At 36.3% G+C, this 27,990-nt stretch overlaps 1 protein-coding gene and 1 pseudogene across 1 annotated transcript; both read left to right on the top strand.

Annotated features, from left to right (window-relative positions):
• Positions 1 to 14,161: 14,161 nt before the first annotated feature.
• LOC148950236 (NEDD8-conjugating enzyme Ubc12 pseudogene) lies at positions 14,162 to 14,689 on the top strand (annotated as a pseudogene).
• A 187-nt stretch (positions 14,690 to 14,876) lies between these two features.
• Positions 14,877 to 25,358, top strand: LOC148950235 (uncharacterized). The gene is made up of 4 exons (XM_089091810.1): positions 14,877 to 14,966; positions 20,442 to 20,579; positions 23,679 to 24,068; positions 25,035 to 25,358. Exons 1-4 carry the CDS (start codon positions 14,877 to 14,879, stop codon positions 25,356 to 25,358), a joined length of 942 nt encoding a protein of 313 aa, XP_088947936.1.
• The last annotated feature ends 2,632 nt before the right edge of the window (positions 25,359 to 27,990 follow it).

The following is a 27,990-nucleotide window of genomic DNA, read 5'->3' as shown; positions in this document are numbered from 1 at the left end:
CTTTGGGTGCTATGTTTAAGGATAATATCTCAATAGATAGGCTTAGAATTTGGCAGCGTGCGGCCGCCCTTTAAGGGGTCACCTTTTTGACATTAAACAGAAAACGAAGTTGGAGTTTAAACGTTATCTTCGTAAAGTAAGGCATAATGGCGTAGAATTTCTGAAGACCTCTAGTCAGTGGAAAAAAGTGATTAATGTTGCGAAATTTGATTCACCTCCTAATGCTGATCGGATCCCTAATGCCTCTTGAATTAATAATTATAAAAAGATTTTTAATATTATGAATTATGCGGTTCACTCTCAGTTTGTTAACCGCTGTTCTTATGTATTACCTGCGAAAATTTACCAAGGCCATATGCCTCCCGTTTCTGCTGACCGTGTGATTCGTTGTGTTAAGAATTTAAAATCTAAATCATGTGATATTGATGGTATTAGTGTTTTTAACCTTCATATTGATTCGAAAGAATTGATTTATCATTTGCAGTTATTATTTCAAATTTGTCTATGTACCTCTTTGGTGCCTGATTCTTTTTTGTGCGGGAGTGTCACTTCGATTCTTAAACGTGGGAAAGATCCGACTAATTGCGCATCATATAGACCTATTACGGTAGCTTGTTCGCTGAGAAAAGTTTTTGAATATGTCCTGCTTCCTGAAATTCTTCCAAATGTTGATTATGTGTCCAATCAATTTGGGTTTAAACCAAATATTGGATGCCAACATGCGCATCGAATTCTTACTTCTTTTTTAATTCAAGCACAAAAAGATGGATCTGAAGTTCATTTATACGCGTTAGATATTTCAAAAGTTTTTGATTCGGTTTGTCACAGCCAACTATGGTATTATCTTACCCAGCTAGGAGTGAATTCATCTGTTATGTGTCCTTCGTTTTTGGTATGCAAATTCATATGTTCGACTTCGGTCAGGAGAGATCTTTTTTGGTAATATTCCAATTCGGTCTGGACTGAGGCAGGGAGGGGTTCTGTCACCATACCTTTTTAATGCTTGTTTATACCCTGTGCTTTCTCGTATTTTTCCGTCGTGTTTTACGGGTCTAACCAATTTATCTTATATTGCTTATGCAGATGATTTATTACTTATTACCGTTCAAAATTCACCCTAGCTAAGTCTACCCAGTTTGTTTCTAAACTTTTGGAAAAAATTGGCCTCGTGCTTAATGCTGAAAAATGTGAATATTTAGTTTTCAATGCTAAAAACCCAAGTAGTAATTTGTTTTGTAGTTCTTTTTCAGTTAAGCTGCCTCCTGCGTTGCGTTGGCTCGGGATTAGTATCTGCTCTTCTATTTCAGCTATCCGTGCTAGTGCACTTGCAGATATTAAGAATAAGCTTAAAGCAGGTTATGCTAAAATTGTCCCAAATCGTGGCCGACATTCTCGTAAGGCATTGGCCAAACTCTATTCTACGTATTGTGACCATTCCATTCTTTTTCTATCAGGTTTGCGCCCATTTTTTAATAATAATGATATGCAGGATATTAGAGTTTTGTATTTCCGTTATTGTAAATATCTTTTAATGTAACTGATATATTGACGTCATATAACAAGTTGGACTCCAAGTTAAAAGATGAGGCCTGCAAGCGGTTGGGTCCTTTTCATCCTCTTGTGCGATTGTTTTGATTTGTATTTGTTGATTTTATATTGATATTGTTTTGCATGAGGTTTGTTTTTGTATGTCTTTACTTTTTATTTTCTTTTGTTACTCCACTTTTTTATAATTGTTAGTGGGTCAAAAATAAATTATTATTATTATAGTTTACCTGTTATATGAATTTCTGTCTCCACAGAGGAGCTATTGACCTTGTCTGGAAATATCTTTCTAAACGTTTCTGTTTGTAATTTTCTTACGTTTTCTAGTTCATACAAAAGAAGTCAAAACTAATTCTGAAATGAATTATCGTCATTTTTTGAAGGAAACTGTGTCGGGTGAATTTGAAAGAGAAAACTAAACAACAGTATAAGTAGGACTTTCATAAAACGAGTTTTTGTTGTGTGTTTTAGCTGTTTAGGATAGTTTTCTGCTGTTTTTTTCCGTTGAAAAGGCTTTCGGATGGTAAGCCAAAATAATTCTAGCGTTTTTAGATTACAAGTATAGTAAGTTGCAATCAAATTTACGACGTTTCTTGGCTACAACAACGTTTCTTAGACACACTACAACAGACTCTTGCACAGGCATTTATTTCAGGGGTGGGGGAGGAGGCAAAGTTTAGTAACACAGAAGAAACCGATGATAATACCCTGATAGTAACTCATGCATGTCAGTTATTTCACAACAATGGCTACTAAGATGAAACTTAAACTAAGATGATAAAAGATTAAGCTCATCGGCGTACCTTATACAAATAAATTCTCAAACTGTAGTTAGATTTACATTCCTGTGATTATTTTTTTTATCAGAGAATTGTTCACAATTTACGTGTGAGGGTGACTATTTTTTTTTCCGTTTTTGAGGTTCGTCTTTTTATTTTGTTCCATGGACTGCAGTCAGATCCGTTCCTGGGGTTGGTAGTTCCCGGGTAAAAAATTATTACGCCGCCCACTTCCGACTCAAACATAAATCATAAAAATCTGCGGCGCCCAGGGCAGCTTGCCCCGGTCGCCCTTTCCCTTTTTGAAAGGTCCTGACTACACTCTATTTTTGCTCTATTTGCACTGAGGACATATGTAGCGGTAGGATACAGCAAAGGCTACAGACTACCTAAGTAACTAAAGAACGGGTTAACGTTCAATGTTTCAATCGTATACTAAGAGCTTGAAACATTCTTAGTCTCCTTCTATCATGTGATGGGAAGTTATCATTGCTATCCACCCATCCCTTCTCCCATTTCTGAAGGTCCCACTGGACTATTGTTTCTGTTTAAAGCATTTTAATTAGTCAACAACTTTAAGGAAAAATGCTAATATTTGCCACTTTTTTTTACAACTTCTTTCATGCTTATACATGCATCTTGTCTAACAGCTGTGAATTTTTACTGTGAGCTGAAATAAGTCTAGGTAGAATATTTTCGAAGTAGAGGAAGAAATTTGCCATAGCTTTAGACAACTAGTCTTGTATGCTAACGAGCTACAACTGCCCATCTCCACTGCTCAGTCTCCGTCAAGTTTGCATGTAGGAATAGAAAAGCAAGAATCCAATGATCAAGCTACGGATAATATCAGAAAAACTTTTCAAAGCAAATTATGAAGTTTGGATTAATTAACACAAAGAGTCTGCCTTAGAAATTTTGCTTAAAAAGTAATTAATCTCCCAAATTCTTCTTATATTTTCTTCAATATCGGACTGAGAGCTTTACATCAAATTTTATTCAGAACCCAGAACCACTTTTATATTCATTAACGGCTAAAGGAACACCCACATTCAGAAACAAGAAACAATTCTGTATGATAGAAAAGCAAACAATATGGCCTTGAAATTGATTGGCTATGAACTGAGAAACTTAGTAATTTCTTTCTGTTGTGATGTTAAAGTTCGAGTGATTTGTCCTGGGGGTTAGCGCGCATGGATTTCTAGGAGACTTTGCTCTTCACTTCACCGCGGAAAAGCCAAAAAACTGTTCATAATAAACATAAGCTAAAGAAAAAAAATCTTGAATTTGCAGTTTTTGGAAGGGGCTTGCTGTTTTCACGGTGTGCGTGTAACTCAGCCCCTTTCGATTAACCACCATTCAATTGAACCTAACCTGTTGCAGAAGTTTGATTGAATTGGGGTTGAGTTGCATGACGGTTGAGTTGAATGGAAGTCAAGTTAAAGTGGGGGGGGCTGGTTTAAATGGTTTAGGGCCTTAATGTGAATTTACGCATAAAAATTTTGTATTTTCGAAAATGTCCTAATTTCAAAATGTCCAAAAAACCTGTTACCCACTTTTGACGTTGAATTTTGTTTACATCCTATGGATACAAAAAAGCTCAATGAAAAAAGCTACAGGGCTTGTGCTCTATTTAATAGCCGAACGTGATTGGAAGGCAACTAACACCCTTTGCCCGCCTACCATTTCCCCAAACACATCCAATCAAAATTTGAGATAGGCATTTTGTTCAACGCAGTTGAAAGATCTGGAAATTATGTCTTTGGGGAGGACATTCCTCCCATAGCCCTCAGGGCAAGTGTTGTAAGTTATGCCCTGGGGGACATAAGGTTTTTACAGAAAGTACTAGATAAGATAAGATAAGTTTTATTCTTCATTAAATACACATACAATATTACATGTTATTAATCCCTCAAAGGCTCATTGGCCTGTACAAAGAGGGAAGACATATGAATTACAAACTCAGAGATAAAAAACAAAAGAAAATTTAAAATGATCACTTACTCAAATATGAAGGAGAAGAAAAGAAAATATAGATAAAATAGAAACTATAGAAAAAATTAGAATTAATAAACTAAATTAATTAATTATATTAAATAGACTCAAAAAAAAAAAATATATATATAATTATTTCTATAAGCGAATTCCTATCGTTGCAACAGAATTATGTATATTGTCAGGTAGAACCAACATCATAATAGCTGTTACGATATTATTCATAGCTCTTATCCAAGATATTTAAATATAATAACTTAATCCATTTACAGCCATTTTAAGCTTGTATTTGAAGCTGTATAAATCCCAATTCAATCAGTTCTGCTTATTTCTGAGGCTAGGTACCAAAATTGACGTTGATGGGTTATATCAGTCATAAGGCTTATAATTATTGGACTGTAATAAAATGGTGCGAAAGCAATAAAATTTAACCCGTCTTCATGAATGCTACTCCTTAGTGAACTATACAACTTTCAGCAATAAATATTGATAATCATACCTTAGGCCTGGGGGTCATAGCGCAGAGAAGACCACCATAAAACATAACTAAACATTCAGGGGAAATCAACTCAACAAAAAAAAAAAAAAAAAAAAAAAAAAAAAAAATTATTCAGTTTGATTCTTTACTAAATGGTCCTTAAGAATCCTCTTGAAAGTGCCAAACGAGTGGCATTTCTGTACTGAAGAAGGCAGGGAGTTCCAAACCTGATGACAAGCGATGAGGGGATTGAAATCTGACCGCACAGTGGGAGTAGGATGAATGCAGATATTATGTGACGAACGAAGGTTATATGGACCTAAATCAGAAATAAACTGAGGAGTTTTTTTTAAGGGATTTTGGAAGATCACCGTTACTCTTATTAAAAAAAGAAGACGAAAAAGAAAGAAGTTATCATTAATGGTTTTTTATAAGTATACTTTTTGACTAACTTTGGGTGTTAATACTCATTTATAGAGCTTTGATTTACATAGCAAGACATGAATGTAGTGTAGAAGGAAAAGTATACATCAATGCAATTTGGTAATAAGAAACACGTTACTGGATAATGCAGAAAAAAAGAACCTTCAAGATGGATCCAGGAAAGGTGTGTTTGAGTTTTCGAATGACACCCAAACTCCGTGAGACCTTAACTATAATCATGGCTATATTGTGTCTAAACGAAAGGTTCTCATCAGGCAGGATACCAAGATACCGGACCAACCGATTCTTTGGTCTACACAAGGAGCCTTGTGACACCTGAAGCTGTGTCAGTTGAGGGAAAGCTACATCAATTCGAGAAAAATAAGAAAAATATGACTTGGTAACATTCAAGGCCAAGTAATTCGCCTCAAACCATGAAACTACTCTCTCAAATATTGCCACCAGATTAGACCTGACATCACATTCCGTCCTCCCTAGAGTCCCAAAAGTGCTGTCGTAAGCAAAAGCAACGAGGCAATCTTCATTAGAAGTAGCATTGGGACACGAAGGAACATCCGGATGACACAGATTGCAGCATACTAGAGGACTGGTGTTCTTGACTGCTGAAGCCAGATCATTGACATAAATCAGAAATAAAACGGGGCCAAGAACAGATCTCTGGGGGACACCATATTCTACTTCAGAAGGGCTCTGGAAAAGCGGATCAATTGAAATAAGTCTGCCAGAAAGATATGATTCAAACCAAGAGAAAACATTTGATCTTATACCAATATGTGATAATTTCCAAAGAAGAATCTGATGAGTCAAAGAATCAAAAGCTTTACGAACATCCAAAAATAAAGCTGCCGGGATAAGACCAAAATCTATTGCCGAATGAATGAAATTCAAGAGAGATGCGCAAGAATGCTCTGTAGAGTGATTCGCTCGGAATCCAAACTGGAAATCATGGAAAAATTTTTTGACATCCAGAAAACTAAGAAGCCTGGATAGCATAGCCTTGTCAAAAATTTTGCTGAAAACAAATAGAAGAAAAATTGGCCTATAATTAGCAGGATCACTCTGGGACCCACCTTTATACAGCACTATAACCTTAGCCGTCTTGAGTGATTCAGGGGAAATTCCATTCACGAAAGACAGATTGACAAGCTTAGTCAATGGTGACAGAATAGCAGGAAGAACGGCACGGATAACCCTTGTAGGAAGTCTGTCTGGCCCTGAAGACGATGAACCTTTAAGTGCATTTACGATCCGAGCTACCTCAATCTCAGAAACAGGGTTCAAGACCATTGACTTTAAACTTGGGGGTCCAAGATAGGTTCTGAAATTTCAAAGAGAAGTTCTATAGCTCGCATATCACGCACTCGCTTATCCGAACTGTGAAATAAAATAAGTAAGTTCTATCTGAACAATTTCATAACCTTTAAAACATTTAAAGCACAAAATAGGCGGTGGATGAAATTTAGCTGGTCGGGGCGTAGGTTTAAGTACAGAATTAATAATTTTCGATGTATTCCCAACATCCTTTCCACACTCAGAAAATTTCCTGTGATAATACTGAGACTTGGCCTTCCGACACAGAGAATTAAATATATTCTTATAGGCCTTGAACCGCTGATGATGAGAAGCAGATGACGAAGCCTTGTATAGTTTCCACAGATAATTTTTCCTTTTCCAGCTTTTATGGAGACCTGGAGTCATCCACGGATTCAGCAGTGCTATCCTTTTCGAGGTTTGAGGCTTTGGATTCTGGTGGCAAACTTCTAGGATACCTTCTTTTACTGAATCATAAAAGAAATCAAAAGAGCGGTTAAAATCCGATTCAGAATCCAAACTATCCCATGACTGATCAGTCAAACGAGATTTAGGTAGACTGATCTCACTGACACCAAAACGGAAAAATGGGAGATTAGATGGCGAAACTTTACGCTGCGATCGATTAGCAGTCCTATACCGTGAAATAGCAGGGAAATGATCAGAAATATCACTAATCATCACCGAATTATCTAAGACATCTAGTGACGAAAAAATATTATCAATAAGTGATGCATGCATCTCAGTAACTCGGGTTAGTATACAAACTGAAGGTAGAGCTCCCGCAGAAAGCATCATTGACAAAAAATGTTTAGCCGAAGCAGAATTTTGATCCAGCAGGTTAAGGTTGAAATCCCCCATAAGGATTAGTTCGCAAGGATGCTTTTGGAGTAAGTCCAAAACCTCTTCTAGAATTTTCATAAACGAAGGAATAGATCCACTAGGGGATCTGTAAACCAAACCGACAACTAAATTCTTACAACCTGACTTAATCTCAATAAAAAGGGATTCAAAGATTCCTTCCTCATTTCTACTCAAATCACTTCGGAAATTATATACAAGATGATCGGCAATATACAGGGCAAGGCCACCTTTCGCCATCTGTTTCCGGTTCATCCTCTCCATCCTAAATCTTTGGATATCTAAAAGCATATCCTTTTTTGAATCCAGGAAAGTTTCACACAATCCAATAACATCCGGAGTTCCACCACTGACGATCCGTTTCAGCTCATCAAAAGAGGAACAAAGTCCCTGAATGTTTATGTGAAGCTCAGAGAAAATACCATCTTGTTTAGAAGAGGCAGAACCACTTAATTGCGAAACATATTTACTTTCAATAACCGATTTAGGATCATTTTAATTCCTATTTCTACTTCCAACTGAATTATTAATTATACTTTCTATATCTAAAGGATTATTTTGTAACTCAACAAAACTTTCTCCCAAAGAGTTGACATCACCCTGGTCACTAAAAGAATTGACCATTTTACTTACGGTGGATACATGGCAAGACCTCCCTTAGCCATCTTGCAGCGGTTTATACGTTACATTTTGTAACCATGGATATCCAATAGCATTTCATTGCCAGAATCCAAAAACGTCTCTCATAAACCCACAACATCAGGCTGTCCATCAGAAACAATTTGTCTTAAATTATCTATTGACGAGGAGAGACCCTGAATGTTAAGCTTAAGTGCTGTCAGAGAATAATTTCCTTTGGTAACCTCCGCTCCCCCCCAAATCCGAAACATATTTACTATAACAAATAGGGTTTATATTAATCGGACTTTGATTAGCCTGACCCACATAATTATTTACGATACTAATTACATCGAAAGGATTATTTTCAAGCTCGCAAAGCCGACTCTCATGGCTTAAAAGATTCACAAAAGCAGGTTTTACTTGGAGTCTATTAAAGTCACCAGATGAACCAAAAAGAAATCTTTACTAAAATCAATTGCAAAAGAAAAACCTGTCAAAGGATTACAAACAAACAAATAAATAATTGGACAGCAGGTATTATCGGAATGAACTATTAGCACGGAAAGAGAAACAAAAATGAAAAAATAAATAAATAGAAATAAAGTAAAAAAATGAAGATTAACGACCTGAGGAAGCCATTTACAAATTAAGAAACATGCTAACAAGTCACATACTAATGCATTCATGCAAATAGTCTATTTTACGTATACGAGTTTCACCCGGAACTTTGGCTAGAACTTGTCCATGATCAGACCAAACACTTCTTGGACCAAAGATGCTGCGAGCCACGTTTAATAGATCGCGACGCTTATTAGTTAGGTTTTCAGACACAAATACACCTGACTTAACCAACTTACTTTTTGCTGCAAACACTTTTCGAGCAATATCCAAGTTTGAAAATTTTACCAGGATGGGGGCAATTTTCACATTCTCAGTTTGAGCAGCAGGCATACGGAATCGATTAGCTTTTAAGAGGTCCATTTTTTTGAAATCTTGCAAGCCCATTATTTTTGTTATCACTTCAATAAGATTATCCATCAATTCCACATTGGGGTTTGGTTTCACACCGTAGAAAATTAGGGTGTCAAGTAAGGTATCCTACTCAAGTTGGTCAACCCTGTCCTCTATTTTAGAAATTTTATTTTTAAGCAAGTTCATAGCATTATAAAGTCTTTGAAGGCTTGTTTAAATTTTTTCAAATTTAGCATTATATTCAAGGGAAATAGAATTGTAAACTTCGTTCACAATATCTTCACTGATAATTTCAGAAGCTCGGCGATCTTTCATTGTGTCTGATACGACACGAGAAATGTCATTCATTAGGTTGGACTTAGTGTCCATTAGTTCCTCTTGAGTTTCATTTATTATTTCCTTTAAAGTTGATGCTGATGCGGAAGTCGGAGTTGACGGCGGTAGGCTGGATTTTACTTTAGTTTTAGTGGGTAGAGACAAGTAGGTTTTACTCTTAGCCTTGAAAATATCATGGAATAGGCGCTCCTCTTCAAAAGCCTTATTTACATCTTTATCTGTTCTCGTATAAGCTTCTTTAAAGAGGTAATTCCAGCTGCAGGTATGTGCTTCAGCTTTGCTATGCACCTAGTTGGTACCGTGGAACAGGTCTAGATATATACCTATGTTTTTCTGATCTTTGGTGGTTAAAACCCCCGTTGGTGAACATAAGGGGTATCTTTGAACTGAAATAAGGATCAAATCAAGCTGTATGCACTTCTCCGTTTTACGATCTGCAGTCACGAGGGGGGGAGGAGGGGGCACTACAGGTAACAAACTTCAACAACTGAATGTTTCAATCTTCCACCCCAAAGTACTCACGCTTGTAATATGTGCTTAGTTCCTTACACAAGTTCAACAAATTTCAGCAAGGACTATATCCGATTCAATTGAAAACTTGTTTAGCTCTTCACTCGTTGAACTCTGACAATGAACTGTCGTAAAAACTTCAAAAAGAGCTCATTTGCTTGGAAATTGAAGGGGCTAGTTCCCTTTTTGATACTAAAAAGTGATTGGAGGGCAGCTAACCCCCCTCTCACGCCCACAATTTCCCCAATGCTCTGGGGGCATTTAAGGTTCTTATAGAAACGGTTGTCGTAGAAACTTCAATAAGGGCTCGTTCGATTGCGAATTGAAAGGGTTAGTGTCCTTTTCACTAGTAGAAAGTGATTGGAGGGCAAGTAACCCCCTCTCGCTTCCACCATTTCCTTAAACACATCCAATCAAAATTTTAAGATAGCCATTTTTTTCAACGTAGTTGAAACTTTTGGAAATTACCCTCAGACCCCTCAGGGCAAGAGTTACAAGTTATACCCTGAGGACATATAAAGTTTTCATAGAAAGAGTTGTCGTAGAAACTTAAAAAAGGGCTCATTCGATTGGAAACTGAAAGGTCTAGTGTACTTTTTCATAGTCGGAAGTGATTGGAGAGTAACTAACCCCCCTCTCACGCCCACCATTTCCCCAAACACATCCAATTAGAATTTTGAGACAGCGGTTTTGTTCAACGTAGTTGAAATATCTAGAAATTAGGTCTTTGAGGATGACAAACCCCCCACACACCTCAGGTCAAGGGTTGTAAGCTATGCCCTGGGGGCATATAAGGTTTGTATAGAAACGGTTGTCGTAGAAACTTAAAAAGGGCTCATTCGATTAAACATTGAAAGGGCTAGTGTCCTTTATAATAGTAGAAAGTGATTGGAGGACAGGTAACCCCCTCTCGTGCCTACCATTTCTACAAACACATCTAATCAAAATTTTGAGATAGCCACTTTTTTCAACGTAGTTGAAAGTTCTGGAAATTAGTTCTGAAGATGACAAACCCTCTGCAACCCCCAGGATAAGGTTATAAGTTATGCCCTGGGAACATATAAGGTTTTTATAGAAAGTGTTGTCGTAAAAACTTCAAAAAGGGCTCATTCTATTTGAAATTAAGTGTGCTATTGCCTTTTTAATAGTCGAAAGTAATCGGAAGAAGAATCAATCCCCCCCCCCCATGCCCATCATTTCCCCAAACAATTAGGCGAACAATTAGGGAGATCATTTATATATATATCAAAAATAGTAACGGTCCAAGTATAGACCCTTGGGGCACTCCAATAGCATCCAGAGAGTTAGGCTGAGACAGATGGCCTTGTAGGTCTACTTGGAATCGGCAATTTTGTAGATATGACTTAATTAAATCCAATGCGTTTCCACTAATTCCTCCTTCGCTAGGTGTTGTTTCGTTTCTTCAAGACTGTAAATCCCGTTTCCTCAAACATTACAGAAATGCTAATTGGTAACCAGGACTGATCCATCAAATTTGGCCTTGGCGCAAAGACGTGGACTGGGAAGCTGGGTGCGAGGACTTTCCCCTTGAACAATTTATACGATTTTTTTGCAGGCATGTGTAAAATTTTATTTGCTTCATTTACGTTAAATAGGGACGAAGACCACAGTGCCTTTCCGTCAAAAACAATAAGAAGAAACAACAGTAAAAACAGAAACTCACATTAAAATTCGATAGTTCGATAATTAGGTTTATGGATAGATTGGTCTTTCTTCTTAGGGCCATCTTCTTAGGGCCATCCTCAGCAAATCAAATCAAAGGGCCGTCCTCAGCAAAACACACGAAGAATAAAACAATGTAAAAGAAACACATTAAAATTCGATAATTAAAACTGAAAAAAGTTATTTAAAATTTAAAAAACAGTCCTAGCATCATTACTTAAAGGAAGTTCAGCCAGGACTTCCTTGAAGTAATGATGCTAGGGCTAATCAATATGCTTCTAGGGATGAATATATCTCAAACGGCAAGGAGTCTGGGTTATGCAAATGTGCTATTGTTCACATAGAGTTTTCACAGTTAATACAGTTGCGCTGACTTAGTGAAGAACAATGGACCTTCCACGTGTTTCTTTTGGCCATTTCTTATAGTACGGATATCCATAAAAGCTTAAGATCTGGATTTTTTGATTGAAAATTGGAAGTTAAAGTGCTCTTTTGAAGGATCAAAGCTTTCAAAATTAGTCAACCCCGTTTCTATCCTCTTTATGCTCTATGCATCCGACTGGCATTGATTCAACATTTCTAGATCTTCAACAGGCTCAAAATGCACTGAAGGGCAAAAGTGTAAGGCCTTGTAAATGTAGTATCAGGGGCAAGGTACTTAAATGTGTAAACAACTCTCTGTTCGAAAATTGGTAGAAATGGCTATCTTTATAATTTATTCTTGGATGTCTGATCTGCCTGAAACTATTACCGGTTGTTCCTTTGTTGAACAGGACCAATATATTGTTAGAGAAGGAAATACATTAAGGAGCCAAGGTATTTACTGATAACTCTGTTCTTCAATCAGTTTGATACATTTTAAACATCCTGGGCAAGAAGAACCCAATGTATAAAAACAAAAGGCAAAAGAAATTAGTTCTTCAAAAATGGATAAAATACTTTGAAAAAGCACGCAAAATGACGAAAATTAATCAAAACTGGTTTCAAGAAGATGCTAATATCAAAATAGATAGCTGGCAAGGATAGCTGTTTGTATATTTGTACATGTTTGTATATTTGGTCTGTAAAAAACATTCAAATTATCATTTTATTCCGAGATGCGCTTTTCATGTCTTATCGTAAGAATGAAAAACAATATATTTCCAAATAATTTCAAAAAACTTCCTTTCTTGTCTTTTTATTTCTGCAGTAAATCATAATATCGTTTGATTTGGCACAGTTTTTTCGACTGCAATACCATCTAGTTTCTTGTTTATAGGCTTTTGTCGACTGTCAGTCTAAAGCTATAAAGTAAAAAAATATTGGTGATTTAAGCAAAATTAAAAAAGAATTCATCTTAAAACATGAAGCAGCATTTTCATTATATATTTTCTAGCCATATATGCCGTACCGGTCGCTTGTCTTCGAACCACAGACAATTTGAGCTTATTCTTGATTTCATGACGTCACCAAAGGTTTGATACAGCCACCCTGTGAAAATGTGAATTCTTTATTAAAGAAAGCTGTTTCACCGCCAAGTCCCTGCCCTCAGAAAGTAGCAGGCTTCTATATAGGGATTCTCATTGTCGCTTGTCTCCTAACTGGAGAAATTTGGAGCATTTTCTTGATGTCATGACGTCACCAAAGGTTCGATACAGCCACTCCGTGAAAAATACGAACTCTCTCTTAAAGTCCTGAACTATTTATATCGTTTTGTGGCCAGTCATTGCTGTTCCTTGTTCTCCAACCCTGGATTTCATTGTCCATTTTTGTTCATCTTTACCTCAGAAAGTTTTGTTTTGTGGCCAGTCATCGCTGTTTCTTGTTTTCCAACCGCAGATTTCATTGTCCAATTTGTTTCATCTTTACCTCAGAAATGTTTTTCCGCGCCCCTTGTTTTAGTAGTTTATATTCATATATCCTGTTATTTAATTTCTTAATGCGTTACACATAGCAAATATGTCTTTTAGTTTCCAACCACAGATCACTCCTCAAAATTTCGTTTATAATTCAATTTTATTCTCACTTTCGTTTGTTCTGTGCCATTTTCTTTAGCTCTTGCGATTCTCAGCTTCACCAGTTTTCTAATCACATTCATCCGTGCTTCATTTTCATCAATCCATCCCTTAAACATTTTAATTGACCTTAAATTAGAATTAGCGTCTTTGTAAAGTTACGATTTTTTTTTGTTATTGGACTTAACTTTTGCCTTGGCTTGTCTTTTGTCATTATCAAAAACATAACACAAAAATTTGTTTTTAACAGAGGCTGATGCTATTTCAGGTTCAGATAAGATTGTCTACAGTAAAATGGGCACTGTCAACCCTCCTGATTTTACCTCAACAGTCTTTTTAAAACTTTATGTAAATTAAACCTGACCCAGGAGTAAATACGTCATTAGTTTTGTAAAGTAAGTATTCTAACGAAAATTCTTTTTGTGATTTTTTTTTTTAGAAAATGCTATTCTTATTATTTATCACCAAATGCATAAAAATTTATGTTTACATTAATTTCCTATACCATCCTCTTTTTGTATGAAAAGCTCTAAGCATATTTCTTGCTAGACAAAGAATATGGGGATGCCTTAATTGCTTGATGGTACATACAACTGAAGAAATCAAAATAAACAACCATAATTTAATTTATCAACATGATTAAACTTTTTACTAAGAAAAACCAAACGAGAGAAGGAGAGTTATTAAGAAATCTAACTCAAAGGAGAGCTTCAGTTGCTCATTTAAGAATTCAAAAAGATTTTGGAGAGTTAGACCTTGCAAAGACCTGCGCAATAGAGTTTCCTGACAAAGATGACCTGTTTAATTTTAAGCTTGTGATATGTACTGATGAGGGCTTCTACAGAGGTGGCAAATTTATTTTCAACTTCAAAATTGGTCAAGAATACCCTAATGAGGCACCAAAAGTGAAATACAAGACGGTGATATACCACCCTAATATTGATTTAGAGTGCAACGTCTGTTTAAACATCCTCAGAGAAGATTGGTAACCAGAACTTACTATAAAATCTGTTGCTTATGGCCTCTTACACCTCTTCTTATAACCAAATCCTGAAGATCCGTTGAACGAAGAAGCAGCAAATGTACTACAAACAGATAAACACATATTTGAGCAGAATGTTCAGCGATCCATGCGCGGTGGAACTATACCTAATGATTATTAGACTTGGAAGTTTACCGCTGTGAAGATACAGTTTCCTAATCTGAGTGCAAAACCTCGTATAATCAAGGAAGGGCTAAAAATTGGGCAGTGGATTTATTGGTGTTTCCGAGTTCACTGAAATTCCATGTAGCTGATTTAACTGTGTCTCCAAGTAATACAAAATCAGCTTGTACCAGGTCTACTCCAAAATGTGCCATTTATGCAAGGCCCCACATTTCAACCAAATAACCTTGTCATGGTTATCCTTGTCTATAACCTTGCTAATTGTGCAAATTGTGGTGAATGTCATGCCTCTTTCAGCCTTATCTCGTTAAACGAGGAATGATTGAAGATATAAGTATGAATTTATTTATATTTATTTTCTCGAAAACGGGTTCATATTTTTTTTGGAATATTGGGTTCCTGAGATTTCCCGACCTGAATTAGTGATCTAGATAGGTCACAACATTGATAAAATTAATTGAGAATCTTGATTTTGGAGGAATAAATTATATGAGTGACGCCATATTTGCGCGCATTTCAAGAGCGTAGATACGTTGTTTTTGCCTCAGGAGTTTTTGGTGTCTATGACGCAGGCAAAATTACACAAAACCAAGCTAAGTATAAAAATACAATTAAAAATGTCTTGCTTTCAGGCTTTCAAAGGAAAATAAAGAACAATACTAAAGCCTAATACACGAATAGATAAAATTTTTGTGGAATCTTCAAACATAGCTCTTGAAGTTGATCAGCTGATGAGCCATTTCCGGATGTCTATTTTTCAAGTCAAGCTAAATAGCAGTATTTACAAGAATTTACCAAGTAAAGGCCAAAGAAGCGTTACTAAATAAGAAGCGGGTTAGGGCTCAAACAAAGACTCCCAAAGTAGAAACAAGGCTAAGGTTAACAATGCTTTCACAAGGCTTAGAAGACCAATCCGCCAGCTACATCTTTAAAGAAATTAATTAAGAAAACATTTTCCACAAAATATGTTTTTCAAAAAAGAACTTCATTAAACAAAAAATGAACAAAAATAGAATCAAATAATCTACCAAGCATGCTAGCGCCACAAATCAGTATCAATAAATGAATAAAACCCAAAACAAACAGAAATTAAAATAAACAAAAGAGTTCAACTCAAAATAAGCAGAAATTAGTGTGAGTAGGGTTCTAAACCCTTTTGCTTTCTAAAATCCAGAATTTAATTCGTACTTTAATGAAAAAAATTCAAATGAATTTACTGAAAAAGATGTGCATTGTCAGTTTAATATACATATGCTGATATTTATTCCTTAAAATCTTAATTAATTTTTGATTTCTTAAAGTTATATAAATGAAAACATTTATAGGAATTTTTTTCAGTAAATTAAAATTGTATTCTGGCTTTTAGAAAGCATAGGGGGTTTAGAACCCTACTCATATTAATTTCTGCTCGTTTTGAGTTTGAATCTGTTGCTTATTTTAATTTCTGTTTGTTTTGGGTTTTATTTATTTATTGATACTGATTTGTGGTAGTTGCATACTTACAAGATTATTTGAGTCTATTTTTGTTCATTTTCGGTTTAATGGAGTTCTTTACCTTTTTTTTGAAAAACTTGTTTTGTTGAAAAAGTTTTTTTTTAGATTAATTTATGTTCGTTATATATTGACACAGACTTTTTCAGGGAAAAAGACTGAGCCTCTTTTAAAGTTAAAGAATCATCCCTTTCATAAAAGAATTAAATACCTCCTGGGTATAACTTACAATCCTTGTCCACAATCTCATGTGTTTGTTTCAAACCCCAAAAACCTTGTTATATGATATGTAGACTATTTTGAATAGAATGGCTATCTCAAAATTTCTATTAATTGTATTTCTAGACAATACAACGTTTGTGTGGGGAACAAAGTAACCTCCAATCCCTTTAACTCTGAAAAAGAACACCAGAGAGTCTGATTACCAATCCAATGAGCCCCTCCGAAGTTTATATGACAATACATTCTATAAAAAAAACCTTATATACCTCCAGGGCAAACTTACAACCCTTGCCCTGAAGGCTGAGGGATTTGTTATCCTCAAAGACATAATTTCTAGACCTTAAAAATACATACAACAACATGGCTATCTCAAAATTTTGATTGAAAGTATTTGGGAATATGATGGGCGTGGGGGCATTTGCCCTCTGATCACTTTCGACTAATAAAAAAGGCAATAGTTCTCTCAGTTTCTAACCGAATGAGCTCTTTTTGAAGCTTTTACGACAAAAATTACTATAAAAACCCTATATGCCCCAAGGGTATAACGTACGACCCTTGTCCCGAGGGCTATAGCGGAGGGTTGTCAACCTCAAAGACATAATTTCCTGAATTTTCAACTAAAAGGAACAAAATGACCATATAAAAATGTTGATCGGAAATGTTTGGTGAAATGATGGGTATGGGGGGGGGGGCTGATTCTCCTTCCGATTACTTTTGACTATTAAAAGAGGCAATAGCACACTCAATTTCAAATAGAATGAGCCCTTTTTGAAGTTTTTACGACAACACTTTCTATAAAAACCTTATATGTTCCCAGGGCATAACTTATAACCTTATCCTGGGGGTTGCAGAGGGTTTGTCATCTTCAAAGACCTAATTTCCAGAACTTTCAACTACGTTGAAAATAGTGGCTATCTCAAAATTTTGATTGGATGTGTTTGTGGTAATGGTGGGCACGAGAGGGACAACCTTCAATACTCTCAATACTCCGAAGCACTCTGTAACTCCTCACATACAAAGAAAATGCATTCCTTTAATTACTGCTCCTTAAAATCACCTGGCATGTCCTTGTCATCAAGCTTCCGAGCAGTTGACCTTGTAACCCTTCCTCTCACAGGTGGTTGAACCTTCCCTGGCTTTTCAGATTTGGGTTCAGGAAAACGATCGCCAATAGAAGCCGAAGTTCGAGGAGGACAAATATTTGAAGTTCGACAATGTACAAAACTAATATTTTTTTTTATGGAGATGGTTTTGATTCTACCAAAGATTTGGAATGAAGCAAAAAAAAGGGTTAAAGATAAAAATACAACTTTCGATACTCTGAATATTCTCGATACCCTTATTACTCTGAAATATATAGTATAGTGAATGAATAAAATTATTCATTCATACACTGAATACAAGAGTCCCCTGAATTTTCGGAATGAAGCAAAAACGTTAAAGATAAATGATACAACCTTCGATATTCTCAATACTATCGATACTCTCAATACTCTACATATTCTCGAAACTCGAAATTACAGATTTAGTCATTTGAATTTTTGGAATGAAGCAAAAAAGTTCAAAGGAAAACAATGCTGCCTTCGATACCCTCAAAATCCGACACTCCCGACTTTTGTATTCGGGAGAGGAGCTTTTAGCGAGGAACTGTTTTAATTGTTTCCCGGCAAAAGTATATTCTATTACAGATTTGCTCAACAATGAATTTGAGCATTTTTCGAAACCGATGTTACAATTACAACACTGGGATCTTATCAGATGTATCTGGAAGATCCAGTTATATAGCTTTACGGGATCCACAGCTCTTCAATATCAGCATACTGAAATTAGATTAAACTAAACTGTGCAAGTCCGAATCCTTTAAAAAACAAGAAAAATCTTTGAACCCATGAACTTCTGCAATTGCAAAATGCTGTGAGTTTGCAACTATGAAAGAAGAAAGATTTGATTTTTCATAAATATGCAACATTTAGCTTTTTTGTATCTTTAGGATGTAAACAGAATTCAACGTTAAAACTGGGTAACAGGTTTCTTGGACATATTGAACATTTTTTGAGAATGTAAAGTTCTCAAAAGAAATCATGATACCCGGTAAATTTGGAATTTTTTATATAAAATAGTTCAAGCTTCACCTTAGGTCGATTCTTAACGTAATTTTTTAAAATCTACGTCTAGATATTAACTTTGACCCTGCATAAGTTTCTTACCCATGTTCGAAAGCCTGAATACAGCTGTGAACAGTACATTTTTACGTTTGTTAGTAGAGGCGTCCAGAACAGTTCACCAGAAACTTCGGTTTTTGGTGAACTGTTTGTATATCAAACATTTCTGACATTGATTTCAATTTCAACCGTTTGATTTTTGGTTTGAAAATCAAATTTTTCTAGCCATATCCAGCATATTTTTTGGGGCGGGGGTAAATTTTTTTATAAAAAAACATCAAAATTTTGTTTATATATTTTTTGTTACTTTCTTACGAGTCGAACAAAATTGGAGAGGGGGAGAGGATTCAAACCCATGGCGCCCTCCGCTGGTTACCCAAAAGTATCACTTTTTTTCGTTATCAGGCAGTTTCACTGTTTCTTATATCCATCACCGAGGCTCATTGGTAGTATAACTTTGACCGAGGGGGGACAGTTGTGGGTTAAAACATAACATTAATATATGAATATAATAATATTTACAAAAACACTAAATTTTTATGCGTAAATGGACATTGAAGAAGGACCTGTTTTACCCTCAACATCAAAATTCACATTATCTAAGTATTTACATTTTTATCTATTCACAATTCACTGTACCATAAACTTGATAAAATTAGAATTTAACATTTGAAACCAGTCCAAATCATGACTAAGGAATTTTGGTCAATGTTTTTATTTTGCTCTTCATTCCCTATGAAAATGGACATAGTATTGGTATTACCGTCAATGAGATAAATAATGCTAAACCATTTATTGATATTCAAATTATTTATCATATTAAAATATTTCAATATTCAAATTAAAATGATTAAGTCAAAACTATTAATTAAAAAAATTCAAAACAAATGACGGCAAGACCACTTCAATTACCTATTCGACAAAGAAATCAACACGCATAAACTCCTCAAATACAAAGAAAATGCTCTCAATTAATTACTGCTGCTTATAATCACCGTGCATTTCCTTTTCATCAAGGTTCCCAGTAGTTGACCTCGTAACCCTTCCTCTCACAGGTGGTTGACCATTCCCTGGCTTTTCAGATTTGTGTTCAGGAAAACGACCACCGATAGAAGCGGAAGTTCCAGGAAAACAAATATTTTAAGTTCGACAATGTAAAAAACGACAATGTTTTTTTTTTTTTTATGAGATGGTTTTGAGTCTCCCAAAGATTTTGAATGAAGCAGGAAAAAGGGTTAAAGACAAAAAATACAACTTTGGATGCTCTCAATACTCTCGATCTCCTTAATACTCTGAAATATATGGTATAGTGAATGAATAAAATTAGTCATTCATATCCTTAATACAAGATTCCCCCGAATTTTCGGAATGAAGAAAAAACGTTATAGATAAACGATCCCACCTTCGATATTCTCAATACCATTGATGATCTCAATACTCTCGATACTCTCGATACTCTCAATACCCTCAATGTTCTGAAATAAAGGTTTGGTCACTCGAACTATGAAAGTCCCAATCACTTAAAAAAAACAAGAAAAATATTTGAATCCATGAATTACTTATTCTCACAGTCACAGGTGGTTGACCATTCCCAGGCCTTTCAGATTTTGGTTCAGGAAATCGACCTCCCACAGAAGCCGAAGCTCCTGGAAAACAAATATTTGAAAATTTCCCAACAAATAGATGAAAATTTCCGAGAATGTTGACCGAAATAAAAACACACTGTGTGCCTTTATTTTGTCAAAAGGACGCATCAGCAATATCCCTAATAGATTACATGAAACCTTAGGGTGTAGAATTGTCTGGGATTGCTCGCATCTTTCCAGACTTTGCTGTATTTTTCAATGATCTGAATTTTCTAATTTTCAATTTTAGATGCCAATAGATCGTGGGGGTGGGGATGGTAAATGTTTGTATATCGATACTGAAGGCACATTTCGTCCCGAAAGAGTAGAAGCTATTGCCAATCGGTATGAACTTGAAGGAAGACTTGTCCTAGATAATATTGCCTATGTGAGAGCTTATAACACAGACCATCAGACACAACTTCTCATTCAAGCCGAAGGAATGATGGCTGCATCAAGGTAGCTTTTCTTGATTTCTTCCCCCTCCTCCTTTTTTGGAAAACTATGGCTTCAAAGTTGACGTGTAAGCCTTCTTTGGTCTTTTTTTGTGGATATTGATATTTAGAACTAATCAAAATGACAATATTTCATTTTGTTTTCCTGTTTTTACTGTCTTTCGAAGATATACAAATCTTAATTTTCTTTTGCTTGCTAATATATAGGCTGCTTGGACATAAGTGCAAGTTTATTCCAAAGATTCCCTCTGCAGAGCATCTTGGAAAAAAATAAACAACTGAACTCGCATTTTTCCATCGTCTGACGTCCCCCCACCCCTTCTCTGGAAAAATAGCTTATAAACTCTCTTCCTGTCATTCTAAAGTCTGAACTTATCTGTAGGCATCGTATGGCTGGTTATATAGTCCTAGCTCCTAAGTATCTTAGAGTCTCATATTTTACTTACCAGTAGAAAGGCCTCATGAGCTCGTGTCACGCACCCCTGCTGCCATCTACAATTTAGTCTAACTCTTTCAGTACACCAAATAAGGACATGGAATCCCTAGGGAGAACACGTGGTTAATGGGGTCAATGACCTCTTTTTCCAAGGTCAATTTATTTGCTGTTGTTGTTGTTGTTTTGGGCAAGTGCATGCTCGAGGTGAATGTTATGAGTTTCCAGAAATAGGAAACAGTTAGATCACGTGTTTCCTTCTCAGCTAATCAGAGAGCTGGTTAACGTTGGATTTCCCCGTTACATAGCAATTCACCCTTGAGATTTCGTATATAACGGGCATGCAATGTGATTAAATTATCAGACAGTATTTTGACATATTTGATGACACAACAATGGATAAATTTGACTCTTTAGAAGCCTTGGCAACTTCAATTTGCAATGTAAGTTCTGATTTAATACATTTTTATTTTTTATTTTCAAATAAAGTTATTTTCCTTGGTCACCCTCCGGTATATTTAGGTAAATCCCCTACCCCTCCCACTCTAGTACAAACATCACTATACAATCTTTATACTCGATAGAAAACATAAAATATGTTCTTTTTACCCTCAAAACCTAACCCCCCCCCCCCTCACTGTTTTTACAATGATAATTCTCATAATAGAAATAATTTTCTTTTTGTTAAATTTATACAATTTTAAGCATTCTATATCCTAGCTAAAAGTGACCACTGACTTCCGTCCATTCTTATAGCATTATGCCGTTCTATTTTGACCTAATGCTCTACGCGAGGTTAAAATTAGCTGTCACCCTTTTCCTTTGTGTTTACAAAAGCGGCGACCAAGTCAAAAGAACTGTTTCTCCGTCAAAATTAAAACACTTTGTGACAATTGCAATAATTTAGCGCAGGCCTATGCAATGCTCTATTTTGGAGAAGTGAAACGGATTATTTTCAAAGAGATTGGAGACCAATCTGCTGCATGGAATGATATCTTTCGGGGGGGGGGAGGGGGTATTTTTCCATGTATTTTCTCAGAGATATTTTCCGTGGGGATTATTTTCCTCTGGCTTGGTTTTTCTGGGGGTGGGGGGTAAATACTAGCTCCCGAAAAAGGATAAGGAAAGATAAAAAAAAATTACCGCTAATACTTTAAATGCATCAAACGAGGCATGCTCAATGCAGATTAAAACCAGAAAAGAACAGAAACGCCTAAAAATAAGAAATTCTTCAAACAGCTTAGTACAAGCATCACTATACAATCTTTATACTCGATAAAAAATATAAAATATGTTCTTTTTACCCTCAAAACCTAACCCCCTCCCTCATTGTTTTTACAATGATAATTCTCATAATAGAAATAATTTTCTTTTCGTTAAATTTATACAATTTTAAGCATTCTATATCCTAGCTAAAAGCGACCACTGACTTCCGCCAATTCTTAATGCAATATGCCGCTCTGGTTTGACATAATGAGTTTTGTCCCCCTTTTCCTATGTGTTTATGAACGCGGTGCCAAGTCAAAGGAACTTTTTCTCTTTTAAATTAAAACACTTTCAGACAATTGCAATGATTTAGCGCAGGCATATGCAATTTCTATTTGGAGAATTGAAACGGATTTTTTTCAAGCTTTCTTTCGATAAAGTTTCTTTTATATTCCCAGAAGGGGGGCGTGAATCCAGGATTTTTGTTGGGGAGGCGGTTAGCACTTATAATAGTGACAAAATAGAAATGAAAAGATAATTGTTTTTACCATAATTGTTTTCGACTTCAGTGTCTAACCATTTCTCTTCGACATTTTAGTGATTTAGCTGTAACATTTGAATAAAAGGCAGTAAGATATATTCTTTATTGGTATGCCTTGCGCTTGAATAAATCGCAAGATTAACTCAATGAGAGGGTAGACCTAGGGTGGGTTAATTTTCCTAAATTTAGGGGAGGAGGTCAATTTTGTATCCAGGATTTTTGTTGGGGAGGGGGTTAGCACTTTTAATAGTGGCAAAATAGAAATGAAAAGATAATTGTTTTTACCATAATTGTTTTCGACTTCAGTGTCTAACCATTTCTCTTCGACATTTTAGTGATTTTAACTATAACATTTGAATAAAAGACAGTAAGATATATTCTTTATTGATATGCCTTGCGCTTGAATAAATCGCAAGATTAACTCAATGAGAGGGTAGACCTAGGGTGGGTTAATTTTCCTAAATTTAGGGGAGGGGGTCAATTTTGTATCCAGGATTTTTGTTGGGGGGGGGGGGGGTTAGCACTTTTAATAGTGACAAAATATAAATGAAAAGATAATTGTTTTTACCATAATTGTTTTCGACTTCAGTGTCTAACCATTTCTCTTCAACATTTTAGTGATTTTAACTATAACATTTGAATAAAAGACAGTAAGATATATTCTTTATTGATCTGCCTTGCGCTTGAATAAATCACAAGATTAACTCAATGAGAGGATAGACCTAGGGTGGGTTAATTTTCCTAAATTTAGGGGGGGGGGTAGACAAAATTTTTGTTAGTGGGGATACTAATTTTCCTTCTTTAAAAAAGGGGGAAATTATTTTACCTACTAACTTTTTTCTCTTCTTTAAGGCAAATTGTGAAGAATCCCCCTCGCCACCCAGTAAGAGAGCAAGGGGTAAGGCAAATTGTGAAGAATGCCTGTCGCCTCCCAGTAAGAGGGCTAGGGTTCAAGATAAAACCCATGTGAGGGAGTCAGTTATACAATATGGCCGCTGTCCGATGTCCTCTAGCTCTACACTGCCTGCCCAAGCTTCATCTGCACAGCCAGGCCGAAAACCCAAAAGAGAGTGGATGGATACTTTCAATGCCGCATTTGCGGAAAATTGTGAGGTAGCTTACCCGTCATCCTCTTATCCTACATTGTCGAGGGTCTCAGGAACTATACAAAATCATGAGGTTGCCCTCGAACAAACGCTACCTGGACCATCCGGCACCCAAGTGCAGCCAGGATTTGCAAATGTGAGCATTTTTCCTACCTATCTTATAGAAATACATATCTATTTCTTCCAATGTTTTTTTAAGTCTTTTCTTTTCACCATTTTTCAACACTGTGTAAAAGTGTATCTCAGAGATATTAAAATATTAACCCCTCGCCCCCCAACCAGGGTTTTAAACTTTTCTGCTCCCTCTCCCTCCCTCCCTCCGATATATATAAAAATGATGGAATTTTTTTTTTTTGCAAGTAAAAACACTATTTTTTTCTAATTTTTACTATTTTATCTGTTCCCCCCCCCACTATTGCTATCTCTTCGATATCTCATGATAATATTTTTAGGTAATTTCTAGTTTAACGCTATCTCTCCACTATGAAACTCAAAATGCTATTTTTCAAAATTGAATTTTATTGTTTTATGGGAAAGGACAGAGCGGTTCGGAGGGGGGAGCATTAATTATTGGAAATTGGGAAAGGGGGTTGTTTGAACAAAATCAAATTGTCAATTTTATGTAAAGCGGCGTTTTAGATTGTAAATATCTTATATTAAGTTGGAAATTGGAACTTTCAGTTGAATTAACCAAATGTTACTATGTACATACTGCTACTACTACTACTACTAAGCGCGTGGGCGCCGGTGGGCCCGAGCCGCGCCAGGGGAAGCGCCGCGGGAAGCACCGGGGGATACACCGGGGGAAGCGCTGCGGGAAAGCGCCGCGATGGCCGGCTCGGAGGGGGAGCATTAAATATAGGAAATTGGGAAAGGGGGTTGTTTGAACAAAATCAAATTGTCAATTTTATGTAAAGCGGCGTTTTAGATTGTAAATATCTTATATTAAGTTGGAAATTGGAACTTTCAGTTGAATTAACCAAATGTTACTATGTGCATACTGCTGCTACTACTAAGCGCTGACTTTAAATAATAATCCAAATTTTAAAAACAGTAGGGATGATTTGAACACTTTGAAAATAAGCTATTTTTTCATTTATAGATTGGAGCATTGGTCCCTTATTCATTATCACCATCGTCATCAGTTGGAGGAGAGGAGCTCTCCAACAACAATTCAACATGGGACGATAGCATTTTACATGACAGTCAAATACCGTTTGATATTGATGAGTTTTTAGATGATTTTCTTTTTAATGTAGATTATAGCGCAGTTGGGCAGGGGGACTTGAGCCAAAATACATTACAGCTTTTGGAGGATTTTATACACGAATTAACCGGGAACCCTCCTTCTCCTCTGCCCTCCGATACCCTAACGAATCCACTTCAAACAACTGAAGTGGAGAATTCGCATAACTCAAATATTTAACAAAGCGGGGGAGGGGGAGTTTATAATATACAAGCGGGGGAGGGGGGAACAACATTTCCAGACTTTCAGTTGTCAAATTCAATATTAAATAATATAGTTGTTTACACTGCGACTTTTGGGGTTCCATTTAATTCACTTATGGGGGGAAAATTTGTGTGTGATCCCGTAGAAATTGTGCATGACTATGTAGATAAAATTCGTGCACTGCTGGAGAACCAAATTCAATTGTGGGGAGGGGGAGGGATTCAATTAAGGTTTCTTTTGTTTTAAAGGTGTTTTATTTAAATGAGGGGAAAAGCGAAGTTTATTATCATTATTTACATTCCGAGATGCGTTTGATTTATCCGAATTTAGAAAATTTTGAGTGTGTTTTTTCGGAGAGGGTAGGTCAAATTATAGCGCATCTTGAGAACTTTAACGAAAACGGTAGTGGGTCTGTAGTTTTATTTATTGAAAATTTAAGTGTGAATATTTGTAAATTTAAGAAAGATTTTATTTTAAGAGGGGGGACAGGTGGGGCTGAAAGGGATACAGTTTTAAATTATAATCCAGATCTAGTAGGTTGTAAAGGTGTCCAGAAGATTTGTTTTCAAACAGGTCAAAAATGTTTCAAGTATGCTTTCCTCATATCAGCATTCGAGCCTCTAGCACGTGACGCTACCAAGACGAATTTAGACGATTGGGCTGTACATGGGAAGGCAGGGTCCAATTTTCCCATTGTATATTTCACTTGTTTAGAGGGAAAATACCCAGTAATGCTAAGATCTACTGATATTTTTGAAAGGGTTAATACTACTTTAAATATCGGTATTACTATGACTCGGTATGAAACTAAATTTGAAGATCGGGTCCGTTTTAAAAAGAAGGGGATGGTGTTCGCAGTAAGAGGCCCCTCGATTTAATTATTCAAACACTGGATATGGTTGTTGTATACACCACCTAGTGACCTTACCAATTCAATTGGCCATTTTAACCCGATCAAAGACATTAGTAGAGTTCTGGGGGAGGGTAAGACTAGGGGGACACGTTTCAACTGTCCAACATGCCTCTCTAGATTTTGGACTGAATTAAAGCTGCAAAATCATATGAGGCATTGTACCCAGCATTGCTATCAGACTGTGGAAACAGTTTCAGGGGATAAGTCCATTTTACGCTTAAAAATTTTCAAAACACCCTCCTCCAGTGCAAAAAAATATCTTTAGACTGTGAAGCTAAGCTGGTGGAGGTGAACGTTCTCCGATTTCCAAACCGAATCAAAGAACACCAGGCTATTGCAGTGTCCTATGCTACTGCGCAAAGAGACAGTTCTAACACCATGCGGTTGTTAGAAATAGTAGAAACATTGGATGAGGGGGACGAGTGATTACATGCCATTTCCGTCCCATTGTTCAACAAGATGTCTAATAGAAAAGTGGTATTCATTTGTCCTGATATTGACTGCTATGTTAATGCTCTTGGCCCAAGACAACAGGGCAATGGAATGGACTATTACAAGGGTCGCTCGTCAATGTCTGGCTACGGTCTTGGTAGTTGGTTTGCTAAGCTGTTTCGCTCTTCACTACCACTGGCTAGAAAATATCTTGTACCGGCTGTGACAGATTTTGCATCCTCTACACTATACGATTGGGGCTCTGGCAAGGATTAAAAAAAAAGTGCTTCGGACAACGCATCACTCATCAGTGTCCACTCAGGTCGGAAACGAAAGACATCATCCCTCTTGTCAAAGAGAAGAAGGAAAAAGCCGACACGTGCTGTAAACAGAAGAAGAAGCCCCAGGAAGAAAATTGTTTGATCGAAACTAGATTTCTTCTCCTAAAATGTCCTACCTACCGCATAAGGATTCTCAACGTTCAATCACCGCCTCATTGAATCTATTCAATGCTGAAAATGTTGATTTGATTGTCAAGCATGGATACTATGAACAATTTTATCCTCAACAACCCCTCTCCGATAATATCCACTTTCAAATTTATTCCAATGAAGACTAGTTTATGGACATGTCTTCAACATTTATAGATTTGCAAATGAAAGTCCGGCAATTCCGATTATACAATGCCAATTCGGGCCGATGGAATATCCTATGAAAATTGAATATTACACAATTGATTTCGTCAAATTAGTGTCTACATCAATGGTACGCTGGTGAGCACAAGCCGCAATCTCTCAAATTATACAAGCTATATGCAATTCATGCTAACGACACCCAAGTCATACAAGAAATTGATAGGCATCTGCATCGCAAATGAATATATTACTAATACTGATAGTACAGATGCACTTAAAAATGCTACAACTAGTGAATTTCATCTAGTTGGAAAAATATATCATGAAATATTTAATATACCCCAATGGCTGCCACCCAATGTTAAAGTGGATATAAAATTGACACTTACACCCTCCAATTTCATATTGAGAAAAGAACTTGCTGCCAATCCTGATGTAAGTCTCTCCCTCACCTCGGCAATACTTCATGTACGCAAACAACAAGTCATGAGTTCTGTTGCTTTGGCAGTGGAAAAACTGAGAGCCAATGGAAATAATATTAAACTACTTGTTCCTTATACAATCACCAATTAACGTCATATTGCCATGGGCTCACGCACCTTCACCGATTCATTCTTTCTCACTGGTG

The sequence above is a fragment of the Artemia sp. Qi Xiang Cuo genome, chromosome 7, assembly GCF_049724085.1.
Source record: "Artemia sp. Qi Xiang Cuo chromosome 7, ASM4972408v1, whole genome shotgun sequence".
NCBI classification, from domain to species: Eukaryota; Metazoa; Arthropoda; class Branchiopoda; order Anostraca; family Artemiidae; genus Artemia; species Artemia sp. Qi Xiang Cuo.
The sequence above is the reverse complement of the archived record's forward strand: the minus strand, read 5'-3'. Positions and strand labels throughout refer to the sequence as shown.